The following is a 25,820-nucleotide window of genomic DNA, read 5'->3' as shown; positions in this document are numbered from 1 at the left end:
TTACTTTCAAAATATATACTGAAAACAAATGCACATGGTTTCCGTACCACGTCAGCAGTCAGTCTGGGATATCATACGGGCAGGAACATGGCCACATGGCTGCGTCTCTGTCCCTTTAGCCGTCATTCTGGTGGTCGCCATTCAGCTTGTCCTTAACCTCTGCTAGCGACAGCACTCACATGCATGCTCTTCTCCAGGGTCTTGTATTTTTCAAACATTTTAGTTCGAAATTCAGAGACTTTCCATCTGCTGATCCATTCCCCAAATGGCCACCACAAGGAGGTCTTGAACCGGCCAAGGTCGGAAGCCTGGACTCGGTCCTGGTCCCCTACAGGGCTGCCAGGAAGCCAAGTCCCCGAGCAGCTGCCGGATGGCCCTCAGGGCGCACGTGGCAGGAAGCTGGAGTGAAGAGTCAGGCCCCAAACCAGGCACTCCACTGCAGCGCTGTGCCCCCAACCCCCGGAGCCTTCATGCACACTTGCCAGAACCCCCTTTCCAAGTCCCCGTCAAATTGCCTTGTTTCCGCCTCTCCTTCAAGCTACTCGGGTATGTAAGCGTCCCGGCCCTGTGTTGCTATTCTTTCTGTCTCCATGGTGCCTTGCAGGGTGGTGTGTTTTCATGAATTGCTCACTCTGGCTTCCTGCAGACCATCAGAAATTCAGAGAAGTCCCCCGCCCCCAACATTCATCTCTCGCCCTTAGTGCTAACTGGGGTTGCTTGCTAGCTGTCCTCAGATTTATTGCTTGGCTAGTGAACTGCAGCCCACCAAGAAGTCTCCCATACTGCTTGCAAATTCTCATGCCCTGCTTTCTCTCCTGCCCATCTTTCGTCCTCGCACGCCCCTACTTCCCAACCTTCTCTCGATTCTCAGCTCTCTCCCAGTAGGCACTCTGCAGTTTATGTATGTGAGCCCATATGCCACCAGGGGGCGCCATGCACCCATCAAGGGGAAAGACCTGCTCATCCTGCAGAGCAGAAAGCGCTGGAAGGGGAGGAATGGTAGTGCAGTCCCTGTGTATCAAGGGAGAAAACAGGGGCCGGAAAGCAGGAGCTGGCCATGGCCCCACGGCGGCTCGGGCCCCTTCAGCTGTGTTTGAGGAGGGTGGCAAGCATGCCTTCACACTGTTACGATGACTGGGATATCAGCAGTGTTCTCCCACGTGCAGGTCACTTGCAGGAAGGGATTCATTTTCACAAACGATGCCCCCATTGGCTCCTCAGGAACTTTTTGTGATTGTTCCTTTGGAGAAAGGGGTGGATATTTTAACGTGTATTTCCGGTTGAGCAAACATTCAATCAAGAACAAGTTGGGTCCCTCCCCTACTCCCCCACCTCACACCAGGGATTCAACAAAGAGTAAAGCAGTCTGTTCGCTGAGAAGGTCTGAACTTTGCAAGGTGGGACTCGCACTTGGCCTAGCAGCTGAGAAGCCAGTTCAGATGCCTACATTACAGTTTTCTACTAATGTGCACCCTCGGAGGTAGTGGTGATGGCTCAGGTGACTGTGTCCCTGTCAGTCATGTGGGAGATCCAGACTGAGATCCTGGCTCCCAGCTTCAGCCCAGTGCAGTGCAGTCCAACCCAGCCCAGCCCAGCCCTGGCCAGCCCAGCCCAACCCAGCCCAGGCAGCCTAGCCCAGTCAGCCCAGCCCAGCCCTGGCCAGCCCAGCCCAGCCCAGGCAGCCTAGCCCAGTCAGCCCAGCCCAGCCCTGGCCAGCCCAGCCCAGCCCAGGCAGCCTAGCCCAGTCAGCCTAGCCCAGCCCAGCCCAGCCCAGCCCAGCCCAGCCCAGCCCAGTTCAGCCTAGCCCAGCCCAGCCCAGCCCAGTTCAGCCTAGCCCAGCCCAGTCAGCCGAGTCAGCCCAGCCCAGTTCAGTCTAGCCCAGCCCAGCCCAGCCTAGCCCAGCCTAGCCCAGCCTAGTCAGCCAAGCCCAGCCCAGCCCAGCCCAGCCCAGCTGTGGCCAATGTGGGCCTTAATGAGGAGTCTTCCATGTAGTCCTCACCAGATAAATGAATGCAAGGTTTGTGGACAGATCCTGGTCCCAGTCCCATTCAGAAGCTGTCTTGGCTACTTAGCTGTGTGATTTGGACAGCCTGTTTTGGCTCGCTGTGTCTCTCCTCTAAGAGACTGCCCTCTAAGGCCCTGAGAAAGGACTCAAGAGCAGGTGACCACCACAGGAGTATACTAAGCATCCCATGGGTGTGCCCTGTGTTTTTATTCTAGCAAGTGTGGACTATTGTACTAGAATGTGTGTCTACATAGAGGAAGGAGGGTGTGCCCACACATGCAGGGGTCTCTCTTCTCCTCTCCCCTCCCCTCCCCTCCTCTCCCTTCCTCTCCCATTCTCTCTCCTTCTCTTTCCTTCTCTTCCCTCTTCTCCCCTCCCTCCCTCTTCCCCTCCCTCCCTCTGCCTTTTCGGCAGGTTTGACTGTGGCCTGTCCTCTGCCCCTTCTTGTTCCAGGTAATGGGCTTTGGCCTCTACCTGATGGATGGCAACGTCAGTAACATCTACAAACTGGACGCCAAGAAAAGAATCAACCTCAGCAAAATAGACAAGTTTTTTAAGGTCAGTAGCTGGAGTGGGGATAGGGCAGGGGACCAGGTGGCCAGGGCTCCCAAAGCCCCGATCACTGAGGGAACAGAAACAAAATTATGCAGGACACTTTGGAAGTTGTTGATGACACTGGAGCTTTAAAGATCCTAAGACCAGGAGGGACCGGGGGGCTGCAGCTCCCTCTGGAGCAGGAACAGGGGCTAGTGAAGGCAACCTGTGGGAGTCCAAGCACAGTCCTGAGTCTGGGGGTGAGCTGGGACCAGGCTGGGAGGCCCTGTGGTTCTCCTTGCATGCCACCGTTTCCCCTCCTGCAATCCTTGTCGTCTAAAGAAAGAACCATGTCCCGGAAGACAGCGCCTACCGTCATGTTCTCACAGGAGCAGGAGGGCTCAAGACTGGGTTTTAAATTTGTTCACATTTTTAAGAGTGCAGCCTCCCCCGCCCCCGGCCCACCACTGGCCACCGCTGCTTTGCCCCCACCCACTCTGGGGCAAGACGCCCCATCAGCATCCCTGACTCGCTTCATCCCAGTGCTCTCGAGATTTGCAAATGAGCGTTTCCAGCAAGCTAAAGCCTTGGAGGTTCGGGCAAGTGAATCTCCCACTTGAGAATTAAACTCCATGTTGCCAGTTTGTGCTGTGGTTGAGACCTGCAGCCGAAGCACTGGGCCTAAAAGCACAGACATGGGAAAGCCCAGCTTCACGTTCTGGTCAGAACCACTTGCAGGCGTAGCGCGGTGGGCACCAGGCTGGCCCTGGGTCCCACCGCCTCTGCAGGGTGAAAGGTAACAGTCACGTGGGGAGTCTGTTGGCTCTGCTGCTTTTATGGGAGGAAGTATTGGCTTGTCTGTTGAACTGCCCCAAATAACGAACAGGGCTCATTAAAGGGAGACCTTTAAGATAGCGCAGGTGAAATGAGGGGTCCACCGCGCACAGCCGCTGTGTGAACCTCCCTGCTGTCTGATGTGCTCTGCTGCGCCCTAGCCATGTGGCGTTGGGAAACTTGCCACCTCTCCCCTCAGTGGGGTTCTGCAGGAGGAGAAATATGATTACTGATGCTGGCCTTTCTGGACGGTTCCTTTGAGGATTGAATGGTGTTTTGTAAATGGGTCGCAGTCTGGGTGGTTACTATATATATCCTTATTTATTTATTTGAATGGCAAAGTCACACAGAGAGAGAGAGAAGCAGAGAGAGCCTCCACCTGCTAGTTCATTTCCCAAATGACTGTAACAGCCAGGGTTGGACGAGGTTGAAACCAGGAATCAGGAATTTCATCTGAGGTTTCAGGTGTGGGTGTCAAGGGCCCACGCAGTACGGCCATCTTCCACCGCGTTCCCCAGGCACATGAGTAGGGAGCTGGATCGGCAGTGCAGCAGCCAGGACTCAAGCCAGTGACCACATGGGACGCAGATGTGGCTTAACCCACTGCACCACAATGCTGACTCCCTCACTTCTAGCCACCCTTGGTGGAGAGTCACACCAGCTGCCTCGGCTTCTGTTTCCCATGTAGAAATGGGGTGATGGCAGTGCCAACCTCCCAGGGAATCGAGGGGCTTGCAATGGCATTGGAAGTGCACCATGTAAGTGCGTGAGAAGCGGGCAGTGACACCAGCCTCCCTGCACGGCCCCACCTTTGTTGGGAGCTGGCTGCCCTCTGGGGTTCATGTTCAAAGCTCTCCATCCTTTCACAGCAGGGAAGGCCACACGCAGCCAGGGGCACCCAGACACCTTGCCCTAGCCAAGAGTCCACAACAGCAAAGGATCCCCTGAGCTGGGACCCCACCCTGGTTGATGGGCCAATGGTCCTTTCTGCCAGCCAGTGGCCTTGACCAAATCGCTTCGCCTCTGTGGGCTCCGGAGCCTGAAACACAGGGCTGGTTGGAGGCTGCGAAGGAGCTCCCACTAGCTGGCATTCTCTCTGGCTTCAGGTTCCCACAGAAGGCAGGGCCAAGCCCCAGGCCCTGCCCCTGGCGTGGGCTCTCACAACTCTGTTTGCTTCCTTTGCAGCAGCTGCAAGTGGTGCCCCTTTTCGGCGACATGCAGATAGAGCTGGCCAGATACATTAAGACCAGTGCTCACTATGAAGAGAACAAGTCCAAGTGAGTGCCTGCCATAATGTCTCTCGGCTCCCACCAGGATGCTGCCCAGCCCGGGCAGGGGGCCGAGGGGCCGCTTCAGCCCCTCCCTCCTCCCCAGAGCCCTGGGCACGTGGATCCCTCAGGACACTGGCGCCCCCTGCAGGGCGCAGCAGCAGCTACTCTGAGCCCTTTGGAATCCCGCCCTTTGCTGCCAGGTTCCAAAGAGCTCAGAGCACAGCCCTGCCCCTGGTGTGGCTGAGCAGTGGTGACCCACATGTCCCCTCAGTGGGACAGCAAGAGTCCTCCTTCCTGAGTGGTGGGGAAGAGGGGTCCCCTCAGGGGTGTGGCTTGCAGGCTTCTAGCCCTAGGGCACAGTATAGATAGAGGCTGTTCTAAGTGACTTGGTAGGAGTCTGGGGTGTCTGTGGTTGCCCCCAGGACTTGGAGGCACACCTGGCTTGAGCCTGGGCCTTTTTGTTATTGTTGTTGTTAGGGCTAAGGGGGTTCCCTCTGTGAGCTTCTGGCCCAGTGCTGACTGAGGTCTCCTACCAAGTACTGCCTGCCACTTGCCGAGAGCCCTGGAGGGAAAGCCTGGGGTTGAGAGCCGCAGACTCCCTCCCTTCTTCCTATGACCCCGCCAAAAGTGGCTTGGGAGCAGGGCTTGCGGGTGACCTGGGCAGGTGTCAGGTGGGCCTCGTGGCCCGTCCCCGTACAGGTGACTCGGCGCGTGTGCACAAACTAGGCGTCTGTGCCCTACCTGCTGTGTTTTAGATTCCCTCGGGAGGAGGGGGCTGCAGTGACCTTTTTCTCTAGAGAGGTAGAGTGAACATGTGCATCTGGATGGTTTTCCTAGGGACATCTTTCCAAAAAGAGTTAAGGAGAGAAGAGAGGAAGAGGGAAGGAAGAGAAGGGGGCAGGGTAAGCAGGAAGGGTGCAGACCACACACCACAGCACGGCCGTGCCTTCCTGCCCTGGGAGGAGCCTCTCCAGGGCTTGGTCATTAGCAGGAGAGGGGTTCAATGCCACCCAGGGTCCGCCAGCCCCAGCCCATCCTTGGCGTGCCGGTGCGGCAAGGCCATAGGCAGTCTCTTGCCCTCGCTCTTTCTTCTTTGCTGGGATACAGTTGTTTGGGTGAGTCCCTCCCCTGCACCTAGAGCTGGTAAGTATCTTGGAGCAGGTGCTGTGGAAGGGCTGTCTCTGGGTCTTAGAGGAGGCTGCCCCCAGGAGGAGGAGGAAGGACTGTTTAGCACCCTGCTCAGGTGGCGGGGATGTCTGTTGGCTCCGCCCAGGGGTCCAGCACTAGGCTGAGCCCCAGGAACCAGGCCCGCTCTGACCCCCTGGTTCTCCGTGCAGGTGGACATGCACACAGAGCAGCATCAGCCCCCAGTACAACATCTGCGAGCAAATGGTTCAGATCCGTGATGACCACATCCGCTTCATCTCCGAACTCGCTCGCTACAGCAACAGCGAGGTGAGCATGACCCTGCAGCTGGGGGTGGAACCCGTGCGCGCCTAGGGCCAGGAGGGGTGGGCAGCTGCTGGCACAGCATGGAAAAGCGCCAGGTCACGGAGCAGGAGGGTGGGAATACGTTCAAAGGCAGGGGGGCCAACGAACCAAGAGCTGCACAGAGCTGGGATCCATCCCTGTTCTGCCACGGCACATCTCTGCTGCTCTGTGTCCATAGCTGTATCTGTGTTGGTGGGTCCGTTCAGGGGATTGATCCCATGGTGCCTGGCAGATGGGAAGAGCCTGTACTTGACCCAAACCATCTCTCCCTAGTGGACAAAAGAAATTGAGTTCCAAACACTCCTGCTTCTAATACCATCAAAGTATTTTTAAAACTACACAGTAATAAATGATTATATTAAAAAATCATAAATATAATGGGGGACAACAGAAGGTCATAAAAGTATCCTGTCATTCCAGTAAAAACATTGTATGTTCTAGTCTTTTGGAAATGGACACATGACGAGAGCACAAACCTTGTACACACAGATAAGCAGAAGCAAGAGCCAAGTAACATCCTAGGATCCTAGCAGCAAGTGTGACTAGTGTGTGGGTATGTGTGGTCTTCTGGGTTTCCTGCTAGAGACCTCCTTCCCGTGGGTACCTGTGCTGTTTGTGTTTGCCAGAGATGGATTTGAGTTTCCCAGCATCCATGCCCCACTTCACATCGGCTCATGAGCGCCGCCATTTGTCCAGAAGCCGTAGTGATTTTGTTTTCCAAACCCAACCTACCATGAGAATGTCTTTGATCAGAGCTAAGATGCTCGAAGTAGGGAGTGGCTGACACCTGCAGAGTGTAGTAGACCAGGTTAGTGATGTGGGAAGGTCAAGGTCAAGTTCCAACCTCCAGCTTGCTTAACCATGTCTGCAGATCGACAGGAATCGGTTTTCTTCTGTGCTAGAGCCCCTTTATTTCTAGTCAAGTTTTGGTGTTGTCTCAGAGCAATTCTGGTCAAAGATTTTTCTTTTAGTTGTCTGCTTTATACATATCTTTTGGGGGGGAGGGTTATAGCGACATGATACAACACGTCAGCTGCATGCTTGGGAACTGTTTTAGGTTGTGAAATCAGTAGTGACAAAGCACAGAAATGTGTGTGGCCACCAACTGGACACTTCTTAGAGCAGGAGGGCTGCGACCAGACAGCAGGGTCTGCTTGTTGGCCGGCAGCCTGGATGGCACGAGTGGATCCCTGAGACATCTCGGCGAGTACTGGTTGGGATTAGAAATGAATTTGAGCAAGTGAGTGAATTCAGAAATCCAGAATGTGCCGATAATGAGGAAGGAGCCGTGTGTCCATGTGCACACACAGCTTTGTGCATGCGCACCTGTATACATACGTGTTGCATTCTCCTCTGGGATATTACACAGAGAGGCTGTCTGTACCCTTGCAGGCCAGTGTGAAATCGCTTTAGTGTTTTATGATTAGCACTTCATGTGAGATAGAACAGAAGGTCAGAGGGCATCACATGTATTTACATAGCTTCACGAAAAGCATCGTTGCGTTCACATGCTCTAGGCCGGCGTATGTCCTGACTCACTATATAATGTGCATCTTCTGCCGTGTATGCCATAAGAAACACTTGAAAGCCACTGCGCTGCCCACACTGCCCGCGCCAGGGTGCTTGTGAGTGGAGCTCTGGCATCACAGCCCCAGATGGGCACCACTAAACATTTAACAGCCACGTGGCCTTGAGCATGCTGCCTGTCTGAGCCCCAGTTAGTCTTCATCAGGCTACCAGAAGAGCACTCCCTGGGAGCAGTCAGTGAAATGTGCAGCAGTGCCAGGCCTGGTGAGGGTGAATGTGACAGTCTGCTGTTCCCCAGGTGGTGACAGGCTCCGGACTGGACAGCCAGAAGTCAGACGAAGAGTACCGAGAACTCTTCGACCTGGCCCTGAGGGGCCTGCAGCTCCTGTCGAAGTGGAGCGCCCATGTCATGGAGGTGGTAGGTATCCCAGAGGGCAAGGCCCTCCCCGCGCTGACCTCCCGCTTATAATCCATCGGACCCTGCCCGTCCACTGCACGTGTTTTATCAACTGTGTGTAGAAACAGTTTGCATACCATACAACTTAGCCATTTCACGTGCATGAGTATTGGTGTTCGGTACATCCACAGACTTGTAAAACCACAGCCAAGTTTAGGATGTCATCATCAAACCTTGTATTGCATCATCACACCCATCCCTGCAGCGCTGAGGGTTCGACTTTATCTTTAAAGGACTCCTTATTCTGGGTGTTTCCTGCAGAATCATAGAATATGTGGTCTTTTGTGTTTGGATTTTTGTTTTTTTTTTAGCTCAGATTTTCTTACGTACTGGCTTTTTTAAATCTGTGTATTTGAGAGACAGAAAAAGATATCATACCCATTGGTTTGCTTACCAAGTGCCCACAGTGTCAGGGGATGCTGAGGTCAGAAGCCAGAAACTCCCATTTAGGTATTCCGTATGGTGTCGGGGACCCAAATCCTTGAGCTGTCCTCTGCTACCCCCAGATTTTATGTTAGAAAAAGCCAGTGTCCAGAACACAGCCATGTATCAAACCTGCACACTGCTACGTGGGACATCATCACTGGGCCAAACATCTGCCCCGGTGTTTGGCTTCATCCGTGTTCTGCATGACTCATGTTCCTCTTTGCTGGCTGCATGGCGTGGGTCCATCCCTTGTGTTTATCCACGGATCAGCTGAGGGCCAGCTGGGTGTGTTGCCATTCCCCCTTCCAGTACTCTTGGAAGCTGGTGCATCCCACAGACAAGTTCTGCAACAAAGACTGTCCCGGCACGGCGGAGGAGTATGAGCGGGCCACACGCTACAATTACACCAGTGAGGAGAAGTTTGCCTTCGTGGAGGTAGGTGCCCGTTCCCCTCGTGTGCTCTCCCATCTGAGGGATGCGCTGTGGTCCCAAGAGGATGGCGTCCGTTCTCCCCTGTCCCTTGCTCCCATAGACGAGTCTCTGTCCAGAGATAAGATGCAGAAATGGCCAGGAACCCTTCTCCTGAAAATCTTAAGGAAAACCTCCAGCCCACTAGAAAAGTGAGCCAAACAAGCCAACAGAAGAACCAAACATACAAACCAGTTACAGGAGACATGAAAAATGCCTGAACTGTGGATGATCGGGGTCAGATTGAGGACAGTGTTTGCCAGTCCAGGTAGCAAAGAAGTGAAGGCGTTGATACCCGTTGCAGCGCAGAAAGAAGACAGTCTCGGATGTTTTGGGTGGCCAGTGTAGACCATGGGCTTCCCTCACGTGCACTCCAGTGCGTGTTCATCCTTCTAGTAGATACACCCTTTGGCCCAGGAGTTCTGGGACGGGACTGTATGTTAGGGAAATAAGCCATGTGTCTATACATGTTGACCATAGTATTTCTTTTTTCTTTTTCTTTTTTCTTAAATATTTATTTTATTTTTATCGGAAAGGTGGATATACAGAGAGGAGAGACAGAGAGGAGAGACAGAGAGGAAGATCTTCCATCCGATGGGTCACTCCCCAAGTGGCCGCAACAGCTGGAGCTGAGCCAATCCGAAGCCAGGAGCCAGGAGCTCTTCTGGGTCTCCCATGTGGGTGCAGAGTCCAAGGCTTTGGGCCATCCTCGACTGCTTTCCCAGGCCACAGGCAGGGAGCTGGATGGGAAGCAGGGCTGCTGGGGTTAGCGCTGGCGCCCGTATGGGATCCCAGCACGTGCAAGGCGAGGACTTTAACCACTATGCTATCGCACCAGGCCCCGGCCATCGTATTTCTAACGTTCAGAAGCTATCTTTTTCTGTATGTTGTCTTTGTAGTACTAGCACCCTGTTTTTGTATCATGATGACTTATCTTCATGAGAATCTTATAGTTTTCCTGATAGTTTTATTGAAGTGTGATTTATACTCAATAAACCACAGTCATGTAACGTGGATGGTGGGAAGATTAACTAGTTTTGTGCACTTGAAAAGTAGTAAACACAGTCCCGTCCGTCTTCCCCTCGAGCTTTCTGGAGCCTCTTCGTCTTTCCTGCTTTGCTCTGCCCCTGCACACAGGCAGTAAATTCTCTGTCATAGCCGCTGGAGATTTGTGTTTTTGCCAAATTTAGATCATTAACAGTGTGTATTTTTTGTGTTTAGCCTTTTGTGGCCCACCCACACTGTCACGTGTGTAGCAATAGTTTGTTTTCATTGTCAAGTGTTATTCTATTGCACACAGATGTGTTGAAATATCCATCCATTCAGTTGTTGGTGGGTGAATATTCATGGCTTTTGATCAGTATATACAAAGCTATTTGAGGTATTTGTGTGCAAGTACTTACGTGACTAAGAGTTTTTATTTCTTCTGGTATGATCCTATTGTAACTGCATGTTTAACTTTTTAAGAAACTGTCAGAGATATGCAGAGTAGATGTGAGGAATAGACTGGCCCAGGTTTGTGCCAGCTCGGTGAGAGCTCCTCTTGTTCTCCCTTCTCTCCCCACCTTGGTGCTGTCAGTGAGTCATCGGAGTTGTCCTCCTGGGTACATAATCAGATCCCACTGAGGTTTTCATTTGCATTTCCCCGAAAGACTCGTTATTCCAAGCATCTTTGCATGTAGTGTTAGTCACTTACAAACCTTTCTTGATGAAGTGCTATTTGTTGGAATCTTTTGCCCAGCTTTGGAAGTTGGACTCCTGACTTAGTACCAAATTCCAAGAAGTCTGTCTTTCCATAGCCAGGGTACAAGTCGCAAGTGTTAGCTACATTGTGTTCTTGCTTCAAGTTGGCGAGTTTTCCTTTCCTGTCAAGGGTGACTTGAGGAGCGCCTGCTGTTCATTCTAGTCCACGTCAACACATCGATCCCCTAGTGCTTCTCTTGGGTCCCACAGAGCTGTGCCCCATCTGCCATTATTCTGAAATGTCTGCATTATTTATTCTCCCCCCAGCCCATGGTTCGTGCGACACCTACAGGGACGTGCTCAGATTCTTTGTGACCTGATAGTCCTCAATGCCTCTCTCCCCTTAGGATCCTACACTACAGCACAGCTCTCTAAGTTGGCTGTGATAAACCGCTCACCTCCGATCTCAGTTCTCACACCGTTTCCTCTACCTCCAGACTTCTTGTCCTACCTCAAGTATTAGAAAAAGAAAGGGGTGTGTCTTTCTACCACATTCCCAGGCCCTGCACTGGACACGCAGGGCACTGCTGAGCTTTGTCCCTGCACTGCTGCCAGCATGCCGTCAGGCGAGTGAGGAGTGTAGTGGCCACGTGAAGGTGGGTTTGGCAAAGGCCTTCCCTCCAAGTTCTTACCCTTAAGAATGTAACAAACGGGGCTGTCAGGTCCCAGGATCAGATCTGGGGCTGGTAACGCTAAACTAGAGAAGGAAAGGCTTCCTCCGGGGGCCGTTAAGTTGCTGTCCATTCCCATCGGGCAGCAGGCAGAGCAGCTGCAAGTGTATACAGCTCTATATCCTATGTGCATACGCTAATGAAAGCAAGGAGAAGGGGAGAGCCCAGGAGTGAGGGCACACGTTTAGTCGGGGAGGGAGGCTAAGTCTGAGCCAGCCTCCACTCGTTGTGGGACCTGTCTACCCTTGTCTCCAGAGATGTGGGTGAGGGACAGGGAAGAGGCAAAGAAAAGGGCATAGGTTCCCTTTCCAAGACTATTCCAGGAGAAGCTTCTGTTTCATGGACTTAAGCAGCGACTGGTCACGTCTCAAAAGCAAAGGTTATAAAACTCTTCAGGAAGTGATACGGGGAGGGAAGGGGAAGCTGTATCTGAAAAGTTATTTGAAAGAGCAACAGAGAAATAGGTAGTGAGAGACTGCTTGCTTGTTTGGTTTTCCATATTGTTGGTTCACTTTACAAATGGCCACAACAGTCACAGCTGGGCCTGGCCGAAGCCTGAAGCCAAGGACTCCATCCAGGTTTCCCATATCGGTGACAGGGTCCCAAGCACTTGGGCCATCCTTTGCTGGCTTCTCAGGCACCTTGGCAGGGAACTGGATCAGAAGTGGAGCAGCTGAGACTCAAATCAGCATTCCAGTATAGGATGCCAGGATCGCAAACACCACCTTAAAACTCTGCCACAGCATTGGCCCAAAAGGTTGTATTTGTTACAAATTGTAGATGTATGGTATGCGAAGAGTAGCCAGAATGCTGTTCAAAATGTGGTCTATAGACCTGCTGTCTCTAGCCCACGATCAGCAAGCAGGAGCTCATGCCAGCAGGAAAGCTGTGGTGCCCTGAAGCACAGGTCCACTGTGCCAGCACCTTTGTTGTGTAGTGAGACTCTCTTGATGAAGGAAGCAGGCTGTTGATCGCATCCATCCTGCCTTGCTTCTCACCTCATCCCGAGTGGGCACTGAGCAACCCACGCCCTGAGCTTCTACGTGTCCCACACAGCCCCCTCCCTGCAGTGTGGGGAAGGCGGAGGATGGGCTGGGGTGCTGAGGTCTGTGAGCCCGACTCTTGATCTCTGCCCGACTAGGTGATCGCCATGATCAAGGGACTGCAGGTGCTCATGGGCAGGATGGAGAGTGTCTTCAATCAAGCCATCAGGAACACCATCTATGCAGCCCTGCAGGACTTTGCCCAGGTGACCCTGCGTGAGCCTCTGAGGCAGGCCGTACGCAAGAAGAAGAATGTGCTCATCAGGTGGGTCCTCCTCAGTAGCAATGAACGCTGCTGGGTAGTGGCCACACAGGAAGTTCTCGGCTCAGCCTTGGGGCCAGACCCTGAGCACAAATTGATCCTTCTGGCAAGTTCTAGCAAGGCCCCTTAGCAGGCTGGACATCCGGGAGGGGTTGAGCCTCCGCCTCTGGGTCTGAAGTTCATTCTTCCAGCTGAGTGAACTTGATCAAGTTACTTTACCATCTCCAACCCTCTGTTCTCGTTGACTGTAAGACACCTGCTAGGATGAAGTGAGATGCTCTAAGCACAGCCTCCCACAGAATAATGAGTGTGCAATAAGAAAAAGCTATCACTCAACTTTAAAAAAATTTATTTTTATTGGAAAGGCAGATTTATAGAGAGGAGGAGAGACAAAGATCTTCTGTCCACTAGTTCTTTCCTCACATGGCCTCAATGGCCAGAGCTAAGCTTATTTGAAGCCAGGAGCTAGGAGCTGCTTCTGGCTCTCCCACATGGATCCCAAGGTTTTGGGCTGTCCTTGACTGCTTTCCCAGGCCACAAGCAGGGAGCTGGGTGGGAAGTGGAGCATCTGGGACACAAACTCACTCCCATATGGGATCCTGGCTGTTGCAAGGCAAGGATTTTAGCTGCTAGGCCATTGTGTCTACTCAGCTTTTAAATGCTTAGAAAGGATTTGGTTGGGCTCATGAGACTCCTACTCTAACCAAAAAGAATAAGTAGCCATCCTGCCAGCAGTGCAGGTTCTCCTACACCACGCAGGCTGAGACATCCAGTGGGCACCGGTCAGAAGTGCACCTTCAGTCCAGTCAGCCAGCCTCTCTGGGGCTGAGGCTGGTGAATGAGCATGCATTCCAGATGTCCAGGAACTTAAAGCCAGGTGGTCCTAGCATCCCAAAATCGGCAGGTGCCTTCTTTTGGGAGGTGAGACCTAGCCCTAGCCATCTTCTTGCTTCTCCAGTGTTCTGCAGGCAATTCGGAAGACCATCTGTGACTGGGAGGGGGGACGCGAGCCCCCCAATGACCCATGCTTGAGAGGGGAGAAGGACCCAAAAGGTGGATTTGACATCAAGGTGCCCCGGCGAGCCGTGGGGCCATCCAGCACACAGGTAAGCGGTGCCAGGCACAGACCAGCTTTGTTGACCCAAAGGCCAGCTTGGTCATAAGGGACAGAGGGGACTGGGGCGGGGAGTGGGGGTGGTCTTTGTTCAGGAGGGGCAGGGTCGAGCAGCTGCTCTGACTTTACTCTGCCATCTGATTTGATGTAGGGAGCAAGATGGCTGGCTTCCGATTCAAGAGACCTGGGTTCTAGTTCTAGATTCCTGTGTGACCTCGGGCATGTTGCACAATCTCACTGTGCTGCAGTTGTCTAATGTGGCCGTTAGGGGTGATGCCATATCCACCTAGGCCCCCTGAGAAGTGCAAATCTCCATAGGCATGAGGAGTCCATCCGTGCAGTCCCCTGCAGTGACATCCCAGCCTGGAGATTTGGACTTGCTGTGTGATCTTGGGTGGGACCTTGAGCTTGCTGTGCTCTGATTATCTTTGGAAAAGGAACACTTTGGGTGAGACCATGTTATTGATATGGTCTCATTCCCCCATCATCCCCCACCCCCCAAAAAAATGCAGAGCCCTCACTTCCTTAGAGAAAATCCCATAGTCACAGAGATTCAGACGTGCCAAAGGCAGCTTTTGCACACAGGAAGTTGACTGTGGCCTGTCTAGCACAATGATCAAATTATATGATGGGTGGCAAAAAAGAGGTGCTCTGGGCATCGTAGTCAGTCCCTTGCCATGTACCTGAGGGTATCCAGTTTCTGGCAGGCCTTTGAAGTGTTGAGAAAAAGTACATGGGTCCCGTCATAACACAGAGGGTCTTACAGACCCCAGAAGCCCCAGGCTGGGAGCACCCCAATGTCCTACCACCTTTAAAACCTTCTCAGCTCCGAATGAGCCAACATGGGTCACCTGCGTTACCTGCCTCCCCTCTCCCTGTCCTGTGGATCCTCCTCCCTGTCTGTGTATGTGTGTCTGTCTGGCAGGGGTGTGGGCGCTGCGGCAGAGCAAGGTGGGGTTTGTAGCAGAATTGCCATACCTCCCCCTGATGTCCTAGGCCTTGGCCCAGCAGGTGCTCATCTCACCTGCTGAGCATGGAACAACCTAGTGAAACTTGGAACAGCAGTTCTGTGAAATGCAAGATTTGCGGGCCTCTCCATTCTAGGGTGCCCCTGGAGAGCTGTGCATGGACTAAAACATGAGGAACAGGGGACAGCTAGGACCCAAGAGAATATGGGAGGAGAGGATGCAGGTGGTACTGGCAGGCAGAGGGCAGAAACCGAGAAATAGAGGGGAGGAAGGAGCGTGTGTAGATGTTGGGGGGGCTCCCCAGCAGCCTCTCCCAGATGCCATCCAGTCGTGTTGGTAATACACAGGTCTTGAATAGCCTCCTTAGAGGCAAATTTGTCTCGGTCCCTTACCCTGATATTACAGATGGGGAAACTGAGGTCCAGAGAGGGAAAGTGACTTGTCCAAGTCACACGGTGAGTCCCAAGTGGAGAGGGGACAAGAACCCAGGTCTCCTGACTCCTGCCCCAGGGCTCTGGTTACAGTCTTCCAGGCCTGGTGGCCATGGGAGTAGCCCAGTAGCCATGGGAATAGCTGGGATATAGGTTTTTCTGGCAGATTGAATGCTTGGTCAGACAGAAGTAGTTCAGGACAGAGTTCACTCTGTGACAGATGCACCCAGCTTTTCAGTTAGAGTTTGGTGGAAGCAGCCAGCACCCCACGGGCCAGTCTTAATGGGCTCCCTTTTCTGGGGACTCCCCAGGCCATTCCTACAGGGAGGAGGAGGCGACGCTGGCAGGGTTGCGGGTGGCGCCGACTGGGGCTCGGGAAGGGAAGCCGGTGCAGGGACGGTGTGTCCCGCAGATCTGTGGCTGCACTGGTCCGGTCGGGGCCAGGCATGTGGTGGGGAAGGCCCCGGAGTAAGAGGCGAGGGAGTCCAGGAGGATGTGGTTGCTGGGAGGCTGGAGCGTGAAGGTGGTGGCCCCCCCACCCCCCATGTGTCGCGGCGGCTTTCCCACCGTATACAATACCTCTTGCTTTTCTCTCTCTCTCTCTCTCTTTCTCTCTCTCCCTCCTCCCTGTCTCTCCTGCCCTCCCATTCCCTCTTCCTTCTCTCCTATCTCTGTCTTAGGCCTGCCAGTGGTCCCCGAGGGCTTTGTTTCACCCCACTGGTGGCACACAGGGCCGAAGAGGCTGCCGATCCCTGGTATAGCACCGCCCGGCTGGGTTGGCTTGGGTATTCTTCTGGAGGAGGCAGCGGGAACGGACTAGCCTGGCTCCTCAAGGCCCCCTGCAGCCTCAGATTCAGAGACAGATGGTGTGGAAAGATCTAGATTAGCAGAGAGAACGACCAGTCCCACCGCACTCAGGCCCTTGGCACTTAGGGCTCCCAGTAAGCAGGAGTTAATTGTCTGGTAGCCTCCTTTTGTAAGTACCAACATGAACCCGTTTTCCACCCAGGGTTTCTGCAGGCTGAACTTTCAGCCCACACCACCAGAGGGTGCCCTTATTCGGTTATTCACTTCAGAATGCAGAGGATCAGAAATGTGAGCTGTGGGAGGGGGGTCTCATTCTGAGCTTGGTCTATTTCTTACTTCCTGCTAAGGTTAAAGCTGGAAAGGACTGGTGGGAGACAGCACCTGGTCCAACCCCTCTTGGCAGATGGTACAACTGAGGCCCAGAGTGGGTGCTTTGTTGCCTAAGGTCACACAGCAAGTCAACAGCAGTGCCTGGCCTTGAACCTGGGTCTTTTGACTTCCAGTCCAGCGGCCCACCCGCGATGCCATTGTGGCTGTCTGGGGAAGCAGGGAGTACATGGGATGAGGGTCTCCTGTAATGCCTGTGCCCTTGGCTGAGCAGGCAGGCAGGAACCTCTCCCTGGGCCTTGAAGTCTGTGGGGTCACCATGCCCGCCCACCCAGGGCCACCTCAGAGCCCCTGGGGAGCTTCCTTCTCCCCCAAGGCCTGGTCAGTCTTTGTCTTTGAGGTTCACTTTTCCACCTCAACTGGTACCTTCTCAGGACACTGTGTTTAACAGCAGAAAACAAAACAAAACAAAATCATTAGTGCACAAAGCAAGCTCCCCCTCGGGGGTGGGCTGGCCCTAACCTCGGCTTCCATTGTTTTCAAGCTGTACATGGTGCGCACCATGCTGGAGTCGCTCATCGCAGACAAAAGCGGCTCCAAGAAGACGCTGAGGAGCAGCCTGGATGGTCCCATCGTCCTGGCCATAGAGGACTTCCACAAGCAGTCCTTCTTCTTCACACATCTGCTCAACATCAGTGGTGAGCTATAGAGCCCGGGGCAGGGGTGGGAGCTCCCACTTCCCAGAGCAGCCAAGGCCCTGAGGCCCAGAGGGACACAGCCCACCACCCAGGGAGGAGCTCCACCTTCTGGCCGGCTTTGGGAGCTAGGGAAGACCTGCTTCCGTTCACCTCTATTAGCTCTGCTCACTGTGTTAGCTCAGCGGGTACCCAGCACGTGTTGGTGGTGAATTTGTCAGGAAGTCCTTAGTAGAACAAGATCCAAACAGGAACGTGGACACAGAGCCCCTGAGGCGCTCACCTGGCCTCCAGCTCCTCAGTACTGCTGAACGCCCGGCGGAAGAGCCTGCCACACTGCATCCCAGTCCCTGCTCTCCAGCCCCCTTCTCCCGGAGGACACACATCCTATGGGACACGCTGGGAGGCCAGTGTCTTCAGCTTGGGGGGGTTGTACTGTGTCTGTTGGCATTGAGCATATTTAGTGATTTTTCAAGAAGCAGTCTAAACTTCTCCATCAGAGGTGTGCCTGAGAAGGGCTCTGAACCACAGAGCATCTGCAATGCCCACATGGAAGGGGTGAGGAGCCGCAGTGCCCTCGGGGGCTTCTCTTGGAAGTGTGTGTTTTACACTGAGGCATCACCACTTCTTCCACCACGGCCTGCCACTGTCTATAAAGATTGACAGTTGCAGCTTTGCAGGTAGACATCAGGCTTGCCTAAGGTGCAAGGGTGCAGAATATGCTACTTGATATTTGTTAGGCACCTGCTGCATACTTAGCAATATGAGGATAGTCATAATAGTCAAAGTCAAGTAGAACCAGCACTGTGGTCTTTGAGCACTGCCTGTGACCCACTCTTCCTCCCCTCGCAGAGGCCCTACAGCAGTGTTGCGATCTATCTCAGCTCTGGTTCCGAGAATTTTTCCTGGAGTTAACCATGGGCCGGCGAATCCAGTTCCCCATTGAGATGTCCATGCCTTGGATTCTAACGGACCATATCCTGGAAACCAAAGAACCTTCCATGATGGAGTAAGTGGCAGGGTTGGGCCCAGCAGCAGGTGCTTTGGTTGAAAATGTCTTGCCCGTAAGCTCGTTGTTTTCCAGAAGGAAGGGCTGCAGTGGCTGGAACGGAGGTGGAGAGGGAGCCGGTGGTTGGGGCACACAGGGGCATTTGAGTCTGGCTGTAGAAAGCTTCGGGGGTTCTTCCGGGCCACCTTTCCTTTCTGCATTTTGTCAGTTGTGTGACAGCCCTGCTCAGAAAATAATCCCCTCTGGGCTTCAAGGAGCCAGCATCCTTCGCAGCCACCTGATTGAGCTCTCTGCCATGCTTCAGCCCAGGCCTAGGTTTCGTCAGCCACAGGGACTTGGGATTTCTGGGGACAGACTGTGAAGTCAGTCATGCCGAAGTGGGGGAGGCACTGGACACCTGGAGAGGAGTGAAAAGTGGTCCCCTCCCAGCTCTGAGCTCGGCTCTCTTCACCACCACCACCCTCTGTCCCTGAGTGTGTGCCGACCTGCCTGCCTTCCCAGATCGCTTCCCTGAGCTCTTGGATCCCCACTTGCAGGTACGTGCTCTATCCTTTGGACCTGTACAACGATAGTGCCTACTATGCTCTGACCAAGTTCAAGAAGCAGTTCCTGTACGATGAGATTGAAGCCGAGGCAAGTGCTGGGCTCCTGTTCTTGTTGTCTTGTCTTGCCCTGAGACCTGTCTTTGGCTGTTAGCGCTGAGTGTGGTGGGGGGGGACGGGGGGCGGTGAAGTTCACGGCTCCTCCTGCAGAGGCATCTGCAGAGCCATCTGCCCATTCACTGAGGTCTTCAGAAATCACCTGCGTGTGAGATGTGAGGGCATGGGGTACAAACATGAGGGGGCTTCCAAAATTCATGGAATCTGGAATAAAAGACGATGTTGGTATAAAGCCTTCTGAAATCCGTTCATGTGAGGGGGTCTTCAAAAAGTTTGTGAGAATGCATGTTATGAAAAAAAACCCACTATGCCTTGAATTTTAAAAAAAAGTATACCAAAATTATGTCTTGGTTTCATTTTTCCATGAACAGTCCTAACCTGTGTCCTGCCCTTCTCTTCTCATCCTTAAATGTTCATATCATGAGGGACTTTGTGTATGTGTGTGACAATAGCCATGCCTTGCCAACATCCCCTGTTTCAAAGGCCCGTGGGCAACTCGAAGGCCTAGTTGTATTCACACTTCGCTGTGGTCTATGCCTGGGGAGGAAGCCAAGTGTGTTAGTAGCTTTTTGTTACATAATGAACCACATAACATAAGCTACTGGTGAGAGAGAGAGTTATTTCAGACCCCAGTTTGGGAGTTTTGGGTGGCACCTGGAGGTGGCATTGTTGGCTAAGTCCTGTGGCAGTGCAGGATGTCCCCATGGCAGACTTGAGAGCATGTGTCCTCACTCCTTGAAAAACTGTGGTGATTCACTCATGAGGCTGTATGCGAACAGTGGAATCCAATCTCACCACTTCTCCAAAGTCCCACCCCTGAAGGACATAACTGAATTACGTTTCCACCGAGTACCATTCAGTTAAGACTTTGAGGACCGAGTCGTTCACATATGGGCCTCGGGATTGAAACTTACCCCTAAGGCACAGCACCAAGCAAAAGAGCACTTACCTCTGGAGCAGCCTGGGCCCTCCGTGCAGGTCTCTTCAGAGTAGGTTCTGGAAGAGTATGCAGTCAGAATAAAAAGCCCCACCGTGACCCTGTCCACTGCCAACCCTTGAAGCTCAAAGTCCAGGAAGAGGCCTCAGTGATCTCAGCGGAAGGAAAGCCCCACATCCCACATCCCTGGGGGCGAAGTGAAACCTTATGAATGCAAACAGCCTTGTGGGGCCAAGAATCTGGTGATAAAGAATCAAAGATTTATCACCAACCTGTCATCTAGTTTCTCTGAAATAAGGTATCCTTGGACCCAACTGGGCACCTCTTGAAGTTCCCACCCTTGGATATTTCCTGCTTTTGCCACTACTGCAAGATTTTTTTTGTTTGGTTTTGTTTCATTTTAAAGATGGATTGATTCATTGACTTGAAAGAACTGGAGGAGAGGGATGGGGAGGAAGACAGGGAGGAAAAGAGATGTTCCATCCCTGGTTTGCTCACCAGATGGCTACAGCAGCCAAGGCTGGGCCAGGACAAAGACAGGATCCTAATCTGGGTCACTGGACTCCCATCTGCTGCCTTCCTGTTGGCAAGGATTGGAAGTGGAGCAACTGGGACTCAACATGGCACTATTGCAAGTGGCAGCTTAACACACTGTACCACACAGTCAGCTCCCAAGGCTTTGGTTTTAATTCTGTATGTCTGTTGTGAACTAATCTTCCCCTGCAAATGTCATATCCATCATTAAGACACTAAAGTGGCAAGACTGCATTCATTCAAAAGTTTAAAAATTAAAGCAAAGTGATTTAACTTTTTCATGGTCACGTTTGCACAGCAAGGTAAGATGCAGTGAACAGACAGGAGGCCTGTCAGAACGAATGAGCATGGAGATGGTAGAGTTAGCTAACTGATGATAAAATGAAACAATTTTGGCATATGGTGAAATACATCTGTTTCATCTCCCGAGATGGTGACTTGAATCCTCAACAGCCTTTTTGAACTTGGCCTTCTCTCTGTTGATTAACTGAAGATCTTGAGAGCAAAGGATCCAACTCTCCAAGTTAACTTAGCTGTAGAATCTTTTTTTCCTTCAAAACATCTTGCACCAGAACACACTGTGTCACCCTGCCCGGCTGTCCTCTTGTTGGGTGCCTAAGTGTCTGTGTAAAGCATGGCGGGCGCCACTGACCTTTCCCCTCCCCCTTCTCCAGGTAAACCTGTGCTTCGATCAGTTCGTCTACAAACTGGCAGATCAGATATTCGCCTACTACAAAGCCATGGCTGGCAGGTAAGCGAGCCCCGTGGGCAGCAGTCTTTCCTCAGACTGCCCTGTGGAAGACATGATCTTCCAAGACAAAACCTGCCTGTTGCATTAACACCTAAGAAACACTGGGCGGTTCTACATGCCTGGAGGGTGCCAGACAGTAGCAGGAAGGGCATAACGTCTTCCAACCGATGGGGAGGACAGACATGGGTGGACATATGGGGATAAAGAACTATGGAACCTAAACTAGAAAGGCTATGTTGAGTAAGCAGCACGTGAAGGGTTAAGTCACACGAGGTGCAGGATGGGACCAGCGGTGACCCTCAAGTTCCTGCAGCAGAAACCCAGTACAACACGCACATCTGCCTCAAAGCATTTGGAAGACTGCTATGAGTTACACATGTGAATGCCACGTTCATGGCCACTGGAGGAGCCAGGGTGTGTGGTGAGACTGGAGAGGCAGGCAGGGCCAGATGGTATTTATCTGGGAACAGTGGGGCACGATGGAACAGTCCCAGGAGTATAACCGTGAGCCGAGTCAGTGTTCATTTTAAAAGCTGACTTTTTAAAACACAGGTTGGATGGATCGGACGCACATGTCTGCAAGAAAGCCAGATAGGTGACCAGGGGAAGAGATTCTGGGTCAAAGACATGTCAGACTCATTGCTCTTGCCGGAATCTATAGATACAAGACCCTATGTGAATGACAAGATTTTAAAAGCTTACAGAATTGTCAAGGAAAGCCTGAAATTATAAATCATTTTATTGTTAGAAATTCAAATATACAAACCAGTCATCTTAAACATAGCTCTTTACGTGACATTTTATGAGAAGTTTTACTTTTCACAACTAGAGTTGCTCAGATATATTTGAAATAGAAGTTGATGTGCAGTGCGTACAAGTTTCTGTTAAGAAGCTGTGCATGCTTGAAGTGATGACTCTTAAATGAGGAAAATAGAATCATGATAAGTTGAGTGCCGCTTGTCTGAAATGTTCAAGACCTGAAGAGTTTCAGATTTTGAATGTAAAACAAAAATGTGTATATACACAGGTTTGGAAATGAGACCCAAATTGCAACCAAAAATTCATTTCTATTTCCTATGCACCTTATCCTTGGAGGGTAATTTTATCTGATATTTTCATGCACCTGCTTTTGGACTGTGACCCATCAGGAAATGACTTGTGACATTTTCCACTTGCAATGTCCGATCAGCGCTCAGAAACTTTGGGATTTGGAAGTAACTTTAGACTTTGGGTTCTGGAATTAGGGATGCCGCAAGGCAAAGCAGAGACAGCCTTTCACGAAGTAACACTTGCAGGTGCCAGTGGGTCTGACAGAGTGTGACTGAGTGGGCTGAGCGTCTCCAGCACAGCTCCGATTCCACACATACTAAAACCCATTGTCAAGACAAACTTGGGCTTGCTCAACTCTGCGTCCTCCATGGATCAGGTTTACAGAGTGTCCCCATCCTAACCACCACTGTAAATGACACCCCCACCCTCCCTGGAAGATCAGTGGTTTTCCAAAGGTTAGGAAGCTGGGGGATTTGAAAAGGCACAAGAAGGGGTGACCCAGGTCTGTCCTGTCTGCCAGCAGTGAAATGTTGTCACGGAAGGAACATGTGTCGTGTGAAATAGTTCAGTAGCCACATTTAGAGGAAGAAGCAGGTGATGTGATATTAGGTACATTTTATTTTATATAATTATAGAAAATATAAAATATTCTATTTACCCTAACCTAGTTAAAATACTCCATTATCAAGTAGGCAATCCATATAAAAATACCAAGTGGGCATTTTTTTTTTATTGTTTTATGGTTCAGTTTAATAGGCACCGGGGTTTCCCTTCCCCCTCCCGCAGGTCCCTCCCCTCCCCTCTGCTTTCCCCTCCAGTCTTACAATGGGTGTCTTCCATGAGTTGTCATAAGTTCACCGTGCTGCCGCTGAAGTGTCCCCCAAAAGTGTAGGAGATTATCAGCCTTTTTGTTTTGAGTCCATCTTTGTAGTGCATGCAGGAGGACTTCTCTCTTTCCACCTATGAACGTATTAATTTCTGCTACTGTCACATAATGCATCCCCATCAGTACAGTCCGCCACAAGGAGAGAAAAAAAAATAGCGAGCCTTCATCCACATGAAGTTAACAAACATAACAAAGGTTTCAGTGTGACGCTAGGGTGGTGACTAAGAGTGTCGAGCCTTTTCATGTGTCCCAAGGCACAAGTGAAGCTACAGTGAGGTCTAGATCCTTGTTACGAAGGAGGCATCTTGTAGTCTTTCTTTTCCAAGCACTCAGAGTCACAGCACGTCTGAATCTGGACCATTTGCACTTCTAATGTTCCATCAGCACCTGTGGCCGAGGGCTTCAACAGGGCGGTGCTGGTTGAGATGACGTCATTTAGCTTCTAATCGCATCCGGCTCAGATCTCACCTCTTTCTGTGTGATAGGACCCCTCTCCCCAGCTCAACAGGATAAATTCATGTCTGCACACACTTCCCAGCATGCCTTGCCCTTTGTCTACACTGCCAGCCTCCCTTTTCCCACGCACATCAACCTTACTGTATATGTCACAGTCCAACAAAACCTCCCATGAGTAGGTTCCCCTGAAGTCCCAACCCCCCTACGATCCCACTTGACCCTTTTCAAAGCACTGAGTACTCTATCATTTCTGCCTCAGGCTTTAACCCATGGCACACCTCCCTCCTGGGGCTGGTGTGAGCGTCAAGATGACTCCATGTACGAGTGTGCACACGCATGCGCGTGGTGAGCAGTAAGCTCCACGCAGATCCCTTCCTGCCCCGGCCGCCCTGTGTGGCACCAGCGTCTTCACTGGAATACCAGCCTCTCAACCACAGGACTGAGTGTCCCAGGCAACGCTCAGCACGAGTCCTGTTCCCTTCCTCTCGGATGAATCCAAAAGTGGTTCCCCTTCTGGGTTGCCCACCTCTAACTTAGAAGTGGCTTCACAGATGGCACCGCCATAGCGAGAAGGACATTGGGAGGCCCTTGCTGGAGTAGGAAGCAGTTGGGTTTAAGTTGCTGGAGGTTACTCCTCAGTGGCCTGTCCTGTGGTCACGGCTGTTGAGGACTGCCTGCTGCCATGTGCTGATTTAACTCTCACCGCTTGCAGTGTCCTGCTGGATAAACGCTTCAGAGCTGAATGTAAGAATTATGGAGTCATCATTCCGTACCCGCCATCAAACCGCTATGAAACACTCCTGAAACAGAGACACGTGCAGGTGAGCGAAGGACACTGTGCTGGAGACCTCTGATGCCCTCGAGACAAAGAGTGTGGAGTTAAACTCTGGGCACAAAGGGCAGTTGGCTCTTGTGGGGCTGGGTTCTGTTAACATCTGGCCCCATATAGAGAAGAAATAATGCTGGGCCCTGGGAAACATATCCCTGGTTCAAAATGTGAACTTGAACCAGCGAATGTGGACCTTCCTGCTGCTGCCCCACATCAGGCAAGCTGGCAGCAAGCTTGCTGTTGTGCTGTGCTCCCACTGTGCTGGGCATCTGGTCCCCGCCCTCATGAACGGCAAGTCTGGCACTCAGAAAATGCCTGTGTGAAAGGGAAAGCGCTTGCCTCGATGGGCCCATTGCTCTGAAAAATCCAAGGGAAGGAGAATACGGCGCCTCTGCCACCGGCAGGGGCCCCGTGAGAGCTTTGGCAGCCTCCGCTTTCAGTGGTGATACAGTCAGAATTAGCCACAGGATATTAATAAAGGGGCTGGCTGTGTGCTTGAGATGGCTGTCAGGGGCTGTAGTCAGTGGTGGAAAATGTATGCTAAAAAGGAAGGTTGGAAAAGAAATAACAGTTAAGAATAATCATCTGGCACTTAGCCACGTGCAGTGCACACAGCAGGTACTCCATAAATGTTTTTGATTATCTACAAAGTCCCCTCAGTAATGCCCATGCGTGTCCCAGAGGCAACTGTCAAGAGTGAAGCATTCCATCCTACATCAGCCTCTCGGCCACTTGCTTTGGAATTCGCCCTCAGAGAAGCACAAAGGATCCCCTGGCTAAGGTTGTCGCTGTGCTGTGGCGACTGAGCTGCTCACAGGAATGATGGAGGAGAAACCTCAGGGCTCGATTAGGGATGTCAGCAGGAATATTTCTGGCTGCCAGGACCTTGCCCAACCTCTTTGCACTGCTGAACCAATGGTGGTTTACCCTGGTTTTTCTTATATCAAGTCTCTGGGGGCACTGGAAAATAGGGACATTCATGTACCTAGCAGCCCGATATGCCATGACTGATGGTTTACCAGTTTAGTTCACTTCTCCTTTCTCATAGGCACAGCTCACCCTGCCTCTCTCTTTCTCTCTTTCTCTCTTTCTCTCTCTCTGTCTCTCTCTGTCTCTCTCTCTCTCTCTCTCTCTCTCTCTCTGCCTATATTTCCAGAGGATAAACTTATGCTCTCCTAAAGGCACAGCCAAGTCATCATCCCCAGTAAACTTGACGAAGTTGTGTTCCTTTGTCCCAGTAATGACCTTTCTGAAAAGGTCCCTGTCACTGAATTCCATTTAGTAGCCAGGCTTTTTTTGTGACACTTAGGTTATTATTTTTTTCTCCCTTCTCAGCTGCTGGGAAGATCAATTGACCTGAACAGACTCATAACCCAGCGCATTTCTGCTGCTATGTATAAATCCTTGGACCAGGCCATCAGCCGCTTCGAGAGCGAGGACCTGACCTCCATTGTGGTAAGAGCCTCGGCGCTACGGTTGGGATTTCTGTCATGGTTCGTGAAGGCTGGGGGCCTAACCAAGGTCTGCTGTTAGCAAAGAGAAGCAGTGGACCCCGTTCCCATCTGAATGGAACAGCAAGAGGAAGACTTGAACAGAAAGAGAATAACCTTATTTGTGCCTGGGAGAGTGGCGGGG

At 52.0% G+C, this 25,820-nt stretch overlaps 1 protein-coding gene across 1 annotated transcript in view; it reads left to right on the top strand.

Moving 5' to 3' along the window:
- Positions 1-25,820, top strand: part of CYFIP2 (cytoplasmic FMR1 interacting protein 2) — a 111,266-nt gene that overhangs the window by 42,767 nt on the left and 42,679 nt on the right. Inside the window, exons 9-22 of the mRNA XM_058677749.1 lie at positions 2,459-2,563; positions 4,559-4,650; positions 5,982-6,099; positions 7,961-8,080; positions 8,855-8,980; positions 12,569-12,735; positions 13,691-13,838; positions 15,926-16,000; positions 16,924-17,077; positions 17,927-18,083; positions 18,620-18,716; positions 20,888-20,964; positions 24,069-24,177; positions 25,521-25,640. Coding sequence (XP_058533732.1) covers positions 2,459-2,563; positions 4,559-4,650; positions 5,982-6,099; positions 7,961-8,080; positions 8,855-8,980; positions 12,569-12,735; positions 13,691-13,838; positions 15,926-16,000; positions 16,924-17,077; positions 17,927-18,083; positions 18,620-18,716; positions 20,888-20,964; positions 24,069-24,177; positions 25,521-25,640 — 1,665 coding nt within the window. The remainder of the gene's footprint in view (positions 1-2,458; positions 2,564-4,558; positions 4,651-5,981; positions 6,100-7,960; positions 8,081-8,854; positions 8,981-12,568; positions 12,736-13,690; positions 13,839-15,925; positions 16,001-16,923; positions 17,078-17,926; positions 18,084-18,619; positions 18,717-20,887; positions 20,965-24,068; positions 24,178-25,520; positions 25,641-25,820) is intronic.

Source organism: Ochotona princeps, chromosome 19 (genome assembly GCF_030435755.1).
Source record: "Ochotona princeps isolate mOchPri1 chromosome 19, mOchPri1.hap1, whole genome shotgun sequence".
NCBI classification, from domain to species: domain Eukaryota; kingdom Metazoa; phylum Chordata; class Mammalia; order Lagomorpha; family Ochotonidae; genus Ochotona; species Ochotona princeps.
This window is presented reverse-complemented; position numbering and strand designations above follow the sequence as displayed.